Below are 12,221 nucleotides of genomic sequence, written 5' to 3' on the forward strand. Positions count from 1 at the left end.
AACGAGAAAGCAAAAAGTTCAGCTGGAGTTGAAACCATGAGTTAGATTATGTTGGCAGCTGTAAATGGAACAAACTGAAACATCTATGCATGCGAGTGGAGAGGCCCAGAACTTGCTGATTGGAAAGGTGAAATCAGTCAGTTTGGCCTATTGTTGTAGACAATGTAAATTCCTCAAGTGGAGCTAAAGGGCCTGTCCCACGATGCAAGTTCACCCAAGAGCCCTCCTGAGTTAAAAAAAAAATCGAACTCATGGTAAGTATGTAGAATGTACATCGGAGCTCGTGGATGTCTCGTAGCAGCTCGTAATTCTAACGCTAGGTACTCGGGAAACGCGGAAACTTGTGAAGTTTTTTCAACAGTGTGAAGAATATCCATGAGTAAAAAACTACTCGTGATGAGGTACCACGAGTTTGATTTCTTTTTTTAACTCGTGAGAGTTCTTGGGTGAACTCGCATCGTGGGACAGGCCCTTAAGTCTTGCTGGGATTCCTTAAGAGATCCCCTCTGTTCCTGTTCCAGGTTAGACTCGACACAGGATCGGAGACTCCATTGATTTCAATGGGTATTAATGGACAACACATAGGAGGCAAAATGGGAGGTTCATAACTTTAAATTATTTTGTTTTACTTTCATCATAAATTATTATTTATTTAAAATTATTTTACTATGATATTTCAATTGCATCTTTACCTAACTATTTAAACATTTTTAGAATTTTTTTTAACTTCACCAAAAATGGGTCAAATTCAATCAGCAAGACTCCAATCCCCACTTTAGGCAGTTGCAGGGCAGGATCTGCTTGCTGAGCTGCCCAAAGTGCTGTCGCCATCTAAACCATGCTGTTGGACTTGTGGGTGTCGAGGCTGAGCAAGATTGTCCAGAGGAGTGGGCGGTAGATTGCGATTCCTCCAGATAGATCTGGGCCCGTATGATCCAGCTCGTTAGTCTTTTCATCATTGGGTTAATTGACCACTCAGTCCCTTCATTAGTCTGAAGAAAATACCCAAAATGTCACTTAGCCGTTCTCCAGTGATGCTGCCTGACCCGCTGTCACTCCAGCACTTTGTGTCATTAAGTCCCTCAAACCATTTTCAGCTTTCACTCAGATCAAGACTGACAATTACTTCTGCCCCAGATAATCTTGTCTAATAAAAAAACCTCCTGATCACTTCTCGAATAATAAATTACAACCTTTTTGCTCTCTCTTTAAAAAAAATATAATAATAGTTTCTCCATCACCAAAGCACCGATTCTTATTTTAAGCACACACTTGAATTCCTCATCGATCTTCTAAAATCAGTATATCTGACACACCCTCAATTTAATCCTTTTAAATCTTGGAATCACTTTGGTGAATCTGTACTGTAATATATGCAAGGACATTAAATCCTTCCTAAGGTGCAGTGATCAGAATAAATACTTACTGACCAGGCCCGACCAAGGTTCCACATTGCCGAGGCATTGTCTTCTTCTGAAGCCGTCTCCCTCGGATAAATTATTGCATTTGTCTTTTTTGCAACTGTGAACTAGATTTTTGTTATTAATGTCCTGGTCTCCCACATCCCTTTACCACTTCACAGTAATTGGTCTGTTACAAAATTGTCCCTATTTGCTTTTCTTGGTTCTAAAGTGTGCTTATCTTTTGGAGATTACCAAATCTGAGGAAGGACATTATTGCCATAGAGGGAGTGCAGAGAAGGTTCACCAGACTGATTCCTGGGATGTCAGGACTGTCTTATGAAGAAAGACTGGAGAGACTTGGTTTATACTCTCTAGAATTTAGGAGATTGAGAGGGGATCTTATAGAAACTTACAAAATTCTTAAGGGGTTGGACAGGCTAGATGCAGGAAGATTGCTCCCGATGTTGGGGAAGTCCAGGACAAGGGGTCACAGCTTAAGGATAAGGGGGAAATCCTTTAAAACCGAGATGAGAAGAACTTTTTTCACACAGAGAGTGGTGAATCTCTGGAACTCCCTGCCACAGAGGGTAGTCGAGGCCAGTTGATTGGCTATATTTAAGAGGGAGTTAGATGTGGCCCTTGTGGCTAAGGGGATCAGAGGGTATGGAGAGAAGGCAGGTACGGGATACTGAGTTGGATGATCAGCCATGATCATATTGAATGGCGGTGCAGGCTCGAAGGGCCGAATGGCCTACTCCTGCACCTAATTTCTATGTTTCTATGTTTCTATGGAAGACCAGCAAATCCAACAAAAAACAATTTAACAGGCACTGTGAATTTGTGAAGTTCACAGTGAATGACTGTCCCATTTTATAATTATAACTCCTGTTGGTGCATATAGAAGTTACTTGTTTTATTTTATGCTCTTGGTAACATTTGCAAGAATCATGTGCTGCATACATTCAAATATCGTTAACATATTACACGAGGTAAAGGATTACATAAAAAAAATATTGTAGTGTTAAATTTGCATTGCGTCACTGAATTCAGAAGAGACGGCAAAATAACTTAGTTGCTTTGACTTTGAGGACCTGTTTAGTATTCTCAGTTGTAATTGCTTCACTTGCCTGCCAATGTGATATACGGGGCATTGAGCTTGGGGTTTATTTTGCTAATTTATTCATTTTCTGTTCACAATCTGAAACGATAAAAGATGCAGTGTAAATGTTCCCGTTCAGAGGGTGGGTGCTAATATCCAAAACAAAAGACTTCCAGTGTAATATTCACGGAACACAATTTTACCCACACATTTATTCTCATTGTTACCCATCTGTTGACCTTTTTTTAAGGGAAGTTGTGAGGTACCCTGGACTTGTAAGGACTATGAAAGTGTAGGAAGCTGTTGATAGCACATCAATCATATCTGTGCTATTAAAATATCCTGTTGCTTACTTGCCCCCCCCCCTCCCCCCCCCCCACACACACACGCATACACACAGTTGCCTTTAATTATGTCAAACATATCAGGAGAGTTCATAATTGCTTTTGTGTGCTGTTTATTGTCATTATTTTACGCTATCAGATTTTGACATTTTGTCTATAACCATGCCTCAAACTATTTTTTGTCTATCTCTTTCATAGTGTTGTATAATCATGGTATTTCATTAGAAAGTACCTGGTACAGCTCTTATTAATTAACAACATTCCCAAGTGTGAACAAGCTTGTTTTTCCATCGTGTCAACCATGAAACACTATTGTTATAAAATGCAATCTAAATTAATTGGGGTAACAATGAATGATTTAAAACATATTTAAATCATGCTTGACTGGAAATGTCTTTCAGTTACTCATGGATAATGGCTCTTAAAATCTCAACGTTATTCCCATAAGCTGAATACATGGTAAAATCCTTAGTCTTTGAGTTATTCTTATTTTTTAATTATTCTGCGTTGGCTGCAATCACTAGTCTGGGTGAAAATCGTGGAAATGTCTCCGTTCAGTTTAGAGACACAGCAGGGAAACAGGCCTTTCGGCCCACCGAGTCCGGACCGGCCAGCGATCCCCGCACGTTAACACAAGCCTGCACACACTAGGGATAATTCACCAAGTATACAAACCCAAGCCAATTAACCTACACACCTGCACATCTTTGGAGTGTGGGAGGAAACCAAAAAGCAGAGAAAACCCACGCGGTCACGGGGAGAACGTACAACCTCCGTACAGACAAACCCCCAGTGGTCGGGATCGAACCCAGGTCTCATGCGCTGTATGGCGGTGACTGTACTTGTGTGCCACCATATCGCCCACTTAGTTATGAGTTTTTTTCCTTGGATCGTCACTGAATCTTCTTTACCTATTGCCAAATGTAATTGGATAACCTACAGAATCAAGGATCATTTAGGCCCCTGTCCCACTTAGGAAACCTGAACATAAACCTCTGGAGACCTTCAAGTTCAAGTTCAAATTCAAATTCAAGTATATTGTCATGTGTCCCTGATAGGACAATGAAATTCTTGTTTTGCTTCAGCACACAGAACATAATAGGCATTGACGACAAAACTCATGAATAAATAAACTGATAAAGTGCAAATAACAAATAATGGGTTATTAATGTTCAGAGTTTTGGCCGAGCCAGGTTTAATAGCCTGATGGCTGTTGGGAAGTAGCTATTCCTGAACCTGGTCGTTGCAGTCTTCAGGCTCCTGTACCTTCTACCTGAAGGTAGCAGGGAGATGAGTGTGTGGCCAGGGTGGTGTGGGTCTTTGATGATACTGCCAGCCTTTTAGAGGCAGCGACTTCGTTAAATCCCCTCGATGGAAGGAAGGTCAGAGCCGATGATGGACTGGGCAGTGTTTACTACTTTTTGTAGTCTCTTCATCTCCAGGGCGCTCAAGTTGCCGAACCAAGCCACGATGCAACCGGTCAGCATGCTCTCTACTGTGCACCTGTAGAAGTTAGAGAGAGTCCTTCTTGAAAAACCGACTCTCCGTAATCTTCTCAGGAAGTGGAGGCGCTGATGTGCTTTCTTGATAATTGCATCAGTGTTCTCGAACCAGGAAAGATTTTCAGAGATGTGCACGCCCAGGAATTTGAAGCTCTTGACCCTTTCAACCATCGACCCGTTGATATATACGGGACTGTGGGTCCCCATCCTACTCATTCCAAAGTCCACAATCAGTTCCTTGGTTTTGCTGGTGTTGAGGGCCAGGTTATTGCGCTCCATCCAAGGTTTCCGTGAGGTTCCCGGAGGTTCCCGGAGGTTTTTGTCACTCTCCCTAATGGTCGAAAGTGGTTTCCGTGTAGTCGAGCTTCTTCTATGTTCTGGCGATTATTTCAAAAAATTCAAAACCGGCCTCGACTAAAAATAGGTTGCCGTTTTAAAATTCGGTAATTGTTTAGTCGAAGCCGGTTGTGATGCTAGTTGAAGGTGGTTACCGGAGGTTGCAGGTAGTGGAAGGTAAGACCTCCATAGTGGAATAAAACTGGGTGAAAAAAAGGTTAATATTAACATAAGCATGTAACCTCTGTCACTCCTGGGCGTGCTCAATCATAGTTGCACAGTTCTTTTAGCAGAGAAAAGGTTTTTTTTTCTTACAATAAAAGCCTCCCAGGTTTAAAAAAAAATCATTCTGAACCATGAGAGCAGGGAAGGAACAAGTTAGGTGGATGTTACTAAAAGTACATCTACTGCTGTCAGCAGCAGCCCTTCTGCTTCATCAGCCTTTCAAGAAAGGCAGAAGGGAAAACACAAGGGTGAAGAGGAAGCAGAAGAAGAGGCGTCAGTGGGTGAAGCCCCTCTTGCAAAGAAGATTGATGCTTGGACAGTATGATAACCTGATGAATGTGTTGCAAGAGGAGGATTTTATCTGTATTTAAAAACGTTCTACGAATCACACCTGAGCTGTTTAATGAGCTGAAGGAAACTGTGGATCCCCTTCTGGTAAAAAAGCAGACCTATATTCATAGAAAGTTTTTAAATGCAGACAAATCCTGCTGTTGCTGGAGTTCGGAGTCGGTCAAAAAACCAGATCAGCTCCAGATGTTATGGTCCACAGCAAAGATACTAGACAGAGCCCACGGCCGAAGCCTCGCGTGTGTGCCATGCGCATGTGCGGCCGCCAAGAAATTGTGTCTCCCACCATGTTTTGACAGTGATTTCCGTGCCTGGGTTTAAGTTCATCCTGTTGATTAATTTGATCCTGTGATAAGGCCTCTCTCGTGCATGGTCCTGAAAAGAAAATGTTTTTAAGACTAAGTGATCACAGGAACCTTGAGGGGGAAAATATGTAGCTTTCTTATGTAATTTGGCCAATGTGATCCAGGAGCCACCAGATGGACATGTTTCTCCCTTCTCAGTTTAAGGGCAATTAGGGATGGACAACCGATGCTGGCATTACCAGTGACATCCACATCCTGTGAACAAATAAGCAAAAATACACAACGCTCCCTCAGAGGTGTCCCAAATTCTGAAAAAATAAAATGCAGGTTTATTTCCGATTGCAATAGAATTATTTCTGAAAGTTGCACTTTTTTTGTTTTTAGTTTAGAGATTCAGCACGGAAACAGGCCCTTCGGCCCATCCAATCTGCACTGACCAGCGATCCCAGCACGTAAACACTACCCTACACACACTAGGGCCAATTTACAATTAATCTACAAACCCGTCCCTCTTTGGTGTGGAAGGAAACCGAAGATCTCAGAGAAAACCCACGCGGTCACGCGGAGAACATACAAACTCCATACAAGCAGCACCCGTAGTCAGGATAGAACCCGGGTCTCTGGCGCTGTAAGGCAGCAACTCAACCCCTGCCATCCCATTGCGATTTGTATTGTGATTTGGAATCAATATCTACTGTTTTTCTGGTTGTTGTGGTTTTTATTTGCAACACAAACCTTCTGATCCACAGCACAATGCCAGTTCCTCCGCTTGTCTCCTTCACTGGTTAGGTTTGCCATTGTTGGAAGTTCCCCTTTTAGAGTTCTGTCATGATGCTCCCAACAACGCTGAGAGAAAGATTTTGGGTCATATATTGAAACAGTGGTGCAATAGGTGTGACAGACATTGCAATGGAAACTGTTATTTGTTCCAATATATCTCACTTAGTCCTCCATGTCCAAATCAATGTTCCATCAGTCATGTCATTCCCACTGATTAAAACCTCGTCATCCATATTTTCTTGCATATGTAAATGACAAAATATCTCGCCATCAATAAACTGTCTTTATTTTGTGTTCACTCAAGTAAAAAAATGAATCGGATCAATCATCATAACTCAATTATCACGACTGGCTATAGTACATATTTATCTTGCATAAAATTGAAGCTCCTGAAAATGAAGATGAGATTTGGACTGGCAAATCACCACTGCGTTTTCCACATTGAATAACTGACACATATCTCTCCTTTCTTTTCTTTTTAGATTCCTCAGATCAGTTATGCCTCCACTGCACCCGAGTTGAGTGATAACAGCAGCTATGCCTTCTTCTCCCGTGTTGTTCCTCCGGATTCATACCAGGCTCAGGCCATGGTGGACATAGTGAAGGCCTTGGGGTGGAATTACGTGTCGACGTTGGCGTCAGAAGGGAGCTACGGTGAGAGTGGAGTGGAGGCTTTCATGCAGGTCTCCAGAGAAGCCGGTAAGAGCATGCAACTACAGTTCAGCACGTAATACTAATTCATCTGTGGCACACCAAGCTAATTTCATTAAATGTCGCATATGGTTATGGAGTGCTGCTCAACCTTAATGAACTTACTGCATCGAATTACTGTGCTTTTTGCCACCTTAATTCATTGGTAATAAACTCGAACCGAACTGAGCTGTAAGGTCAAATGTGTAAAGAAAAATGGATTCTATAAATTGTTAAACTATTAAATTACTCGTGCAACTTTAACCATAGCCCACTCTACAGGATGAGAAGGGCTAAACTGCATCTCAACTCAAGATTGCTGTCATTTGAGGTAATGATTCCAACCATCTTAGAGCATAACATTTGGGGGTAGTGAGGTGTAGGGAGGTAGTTGCTGAAGTTCTGTATAAAGTGAGGGAGAAAGATGTAGATAGTAGCTGGTGTATCCCCAGCACATTTATTCAAAACGGAACATGCGGTTTCTTATGTTTCGGAGCAACATCTGTATTCCCAAGCGCTAGTCTGGTGGCAGGAGACACTGCCCTGCACCCCGGTCCTGCCATAACCCTGTCACATCTGTTCCTTCCCTTGTATTCTTCCCACATCTGTCCTGTTGATGGAGCCAACGGCAGAATTTGAACAGAGTTACCATTTCAGCGCAGAGGGGCGGCACGATGGCACAGCGGTAGAGTTACTGTCTTACAGCGCTTGTAGCGCCGGAGACTCGGGTTCTATCCTGACTAGGGGTGTTGTCTGTACGGAGTTTGTAAATTCCTCCTGTGACCTGCGTGGGTTTTCTCCAATATCTCTTCGGTTTCCTTCCACACTCCAAAGTCGTAGTTTGTAGGTTAATTGGCTTGGTATAAGTGTAAATTGTCCCAGTGTTAATTTGCAGGGATCGCTGGTCTGTGCAGACTTGATAGGCCAAAGGGCCTGTAAACTAAACTAAAACCTCTATAAAAGAGCTCCTCCCATGAATCTTGTTTGCCAGCGGAGTATGCCTAGTTAAATATTTTTTAGTTTAATATTTTTTAGTTCAATATTTTTAGTAAGTTCAATATTATTCTTGCCTCAAACCTCTGGAAATAGACATTAGGTTCATGGTTTTTCTCTGAGGTATCTTACAGCTGAATATCTTGCGGTGCAGGCTTAAAGTAAGGTAAACAAGCAGGAGAAGAGGAAGGATTGCTGGTAAAGGTGTAGATTTGGTTCAGACATGGAAGTTTATTCAAGGACGGCTGAGGAATGTAGATGGCAGGCGACCATCAGATCTTGAACATGGCAGTGGGGTTAATAAATGCATTACCAGGGGTGGTCAGGCAATCTTGAAAATAGCTAGTGCAGAGCTGGACTGCAGAGTAAAATACTGAAATGCTGATGGACTCTTATCGATTCAGGTCACAGCACTACCAATGGTGTGATGAGTCAAAGGCAATATTAAGTTACAAAGAGACACATCAGTTCAGACTTTCCTCAGGAATTACTGTCAGAAGGCACAATAAAAGAGTTGCATGTGGTGCATTTGCAATCACAGGTTTTAGAGTGCAATAAGATGGATTGTAGAAATAATCAATTCTGAGCGATTGCATGCCGAAGGACTCAAAAACTATTTCATTAACTTTGTTCGAATGGTTTAGTTATTTTTCCCATGTGGTAATTCAAATGTTTCCATTGTGATTAGAGAAAATAATATTAATAATGATTTAGCGGTTAGAATGTTGCCTCTGCCTCTTACATTTGTATGTACCGATCAGCACCCAAGCAACAATCAACCCTAATTTGTTACAGAAATTGAATCGAGCTAGCCATTTGCCTCACTCAAAAGCATTGCATTATCATTATTAGGGCGACATGGTGGCGCGGCGAGAGAGTTGCTGCCTTACAGCGCTTTTAGCGCCAGAGACGTGGGATCAATCCCGACTACAGGTGCTGTCAGTATGGAGTTTGTACGTTCTCCCTGTGACCGTGGGTTTTCTCAGAAATCTTCGGTTTTCTCCCACACTCCAAAGACATACAGTTTTGAAGGTTAATTGGCTCGGTATAAATGTAAATTGTCCCTAGTGTGTGTAGGGCAATGTTAATGTGCGGGGATCGCTGTGGTGTGTAGGGTAGTGTGTGGTGATCACTAGTCGGTGCGGGTTCGGTGGGCCGAAGGGCCTGTTTCCGCACTGTATCTCTAAAAACTAAAAATTATCTTTAGGAAAATAATACAATTAGCCAGGAGAATGAATGTACTTCAATCAAGGTGAAAGAGGTTTGCTGGAAATCTTTTCAGTCACTGTTTCTTGAATTAATTGCAATTTCAATGTATCCTCTAACCATAATGCAAAATTTCACACTGAAGTACATTCTCAAATGTGCTCTTAGATCTAACCGATGTTTGCAAAAAATTGACTTTACACAGTGATATATTTGATAAATACTTCATCTGGATTTTGTACTTGAAGAAATATTTCCTACTCGGGTCTTCACTATCTTTGTATAACAAGGAAATTATTATTTTTTATGTCGAATAATTGCATTGACATTACATGGCAGTGCAAAAGTGGTCAACTAATTTGCAGGGTGTGTTTACATTGAATTTTATCATAAAGCATGTAATTTGTGTGAAAAAAACAAAATGAATAAACAAGTCCTCTCTTTATCTGCTTAAATTTGTTTGCCAACAAGTTTAATACATGTGGCACGGACGGCACACTGGCGCAGCAGAGAGTTGCTGCCTTGCAGCGCTTGCAGCAACAGAGACCCGGATTCGATCCCGACTACGGGTGCTGTCTCTATGGAGTTTGTACTTCTCCCCGAGACCGCGTGGGTTTTCTCTGAGATCTTTGTTTTCCCCCCACATTCCAAAGACGTACAGGTTTGTAGGTTAATTGGCTTGGTATGTAAAAATTAACCCTAGTGTGTATGTGTTAATATGTGAGGATTGCTGGCCTCGGTGGGCCGAAGGGCCTGTTTCTGCATTGTATCTCTAAACTAAACTGAAAGTGACATTGTGCTGCCCCTATTCTAGAGGATGTATAGAAAAGAGAGAATATATTGGGACGGTGTGAATTGTGCGCGGGGCAGAGTGGTTCGGCTTGTAGAGCTGCTGCCTCACAACACTAGAGACTTGGGTTCAATTCTGAGTTCCAGTGTTGTATGTATGAAGTTAGCAAGTTCTCTCTTAACCGTATGGGCTTCCTCCGGGTATGTCCGTTTCCTCCCACAAAACAAAAACGTGTGGTTGGTAAGTCAATTAACCACTGTAAAATACCCCTGGAGTGTAGATGGGTGCGAGAATCCCAGGAGAGTTGATGGGAAGGTGTGGGGGATCAAATGGGTGAGGATGAGATTAGTGTAGAAATTAGGGCTTTATGTTTGGCAACGATGCAGTGTGTCAAAGATTCCCTTTTTGACTCAATTTGTGTAAATGCCTTGCCAAAGGACACGGTAGTAGGGAAATTGCATTGAAGTAGACAAAATGAAAATAGAGATGCAGAATGAACAGTGTTTGGGGGGAAGATAAAATCAGCTCGTCTAGCTGGTATGCAACCTAGGTAGTTTAGGGACAGAAATTATCACTATTCTGAATACAAAGTATTAATCTTTCCTGCGTGGGATGGTTTAGGGGTAGGGTTGGAGGATCAGAGTGAAGCTATTGTTCATATAAACCAGGATAAATTTGGTTAATGTCAGGCCAGCTAATCTCAGGTCAGCGCAGTGATGCCTTGAGAAATATTAGTTTGGGAAAGAGTCACTGCCGATGTTTAAAATTCAGTTTAATAAATGTGAACTGCTATGGGGGGGGGGGGGGGTCATAATGGTAATGGGCTTTTCACCAAACTGAGGCACCTGTGTTTGAATGACCAGAGAATGTGTGAGTGAATGGTTTTCTAGGGTGGACAGGACTGCACTGATTTCCCTTGAAAGCAAACAAAAGGCATAAAACCTGTAAAATGAGATGAGAAATCTAACAAGCACTGGAGAGCATACTGTGTATTAATGAAGTGTGCAGACACAAAGCAGATGAAATGATTATTTTTGGAAGTTAGCATGGGGAGTGGAAATGTATAGGTAAAAATTGAAAAAAGGGTTTAATTTGAAAGAGATGGTTTTGTTTGTCCACAATGCTGAAAGCAGCAGGAACAGTTGAGTCAACTTTAAAATGAAATAGATGGCAAGTGGAAGGAAGGCGTGCTCAGCTTCCAGTCACACCGATTAGATCCAAATTGAAGGATTGTGTGCATTTTGAACACCCTCTGGCCCTGAGTACAAGAAACACTTTGTTTTTATGAATGATGCCTGGAACGAGGGACTTCAGCTACAAGAAGGGACAGGGGAAACTTATAATTAAAAAGAACTGCAGATGCTGAGTTATACCAAAGACGAACACACAATGCTGGAGTAGTTCAGCGGGTCAGGCGGCAACTCCGGAGAAAATGGATAGGTAGGTGATGTTTTGGGTTAGGACCTTCCTTCAAACTGATTGTGGGAGCATGGGAGGGGAGGGGCGATTGACAGCAAGAAAAGACCAGGACAAATCAGGGCCGGACACAAATTAATTTAACCTTTTTTTTAGTAAAGGTTTGTAATTATGTGTGTTTGGTTTGGCATATTTGTGGATGTCTAATTTGGCAAAACCATTAGAATGTTTTTTGGCCAATCTGCCATTTCATTTAGTTTATTTTTTTGCCAAACTAAGGAAGACATTTCCAATATGCAGTTGGTATTTAGTTTGGTAGTTGTGAATGATGGTAAAAAGTAAAAGATATTTAGTAAGGAAATAGTGTTTCTGTTGGTATTTAACATTTTATTGTTATTAGCTATCAATTTATTTTTGGTCATATTAAGTTTGTTCTTAATTAGCAAATTTAATTTGATAATGCTGTGATAAGAAATTGATTGCAGGTTCATTGTGCATTTATGGTTATTTGAATAACACTGTGATTGGTTTTTGAGTTAATGCTAAAATGATTGTCGGCAATCTGTGACTCACGAAGGAAAAAAGATCAAACTCATAAATAAATTCTCACACCCTTGGGCTTCCCCAAAGTGTTTCACAGCCAGTGAATATATGTTCAATAATTTGTGCTCCTTCAAGCTGGAGTTGGTCCTTAAGAGCTTGGAATTGTATTCAGTTCCCCAACTGCTGAGGAGAGAATTGCTGTGGGCTGTTTGGTTTTTGTTGACCGGTCATGATCCTCATA

General features: G+C 41.6%; 1 protein-coding gene across 1 annotated transcript in view; it reads left to right on the top strand.

The window, feature by feature from the left end:
• grm7 (glutamate metabotropic receptor 7) overlaps nucleotides 1-12,221 on the top strand; it is a 532,223-nt gene that overhangs the window by 146,477 nt on the left and 373,525 nt on the right. The window contains exon 3 of the mRNA XM_033036752.1: nucleotides 6,825-7,041. Within this exon, the coding sequence (XP_032892643.1) occupies nucleotides 6,825-7,041 (217 nt within the window). The remainder of the gene's footprint in view (nucleotides 1-6,824; nucleotides 7,042-12,221) is intronic.

The sequence above is a fragment of the Amblyraja radiata genome, chromosome 18 (genome assembly GCF_010909765.2).
Source record: "Amblyraja radiata isolate CabotCenter1 chromosome 18, sAmbRad1.1.pri, whole genome shotgun sequence".
In the NCBI taxonomy this organism is placed as follows: Eukaryota; Metazoa; Chordata; class Chondrichthyes; order Rajiformes; family Rajidae; genus Amblyraja; species Amblyraja radiata.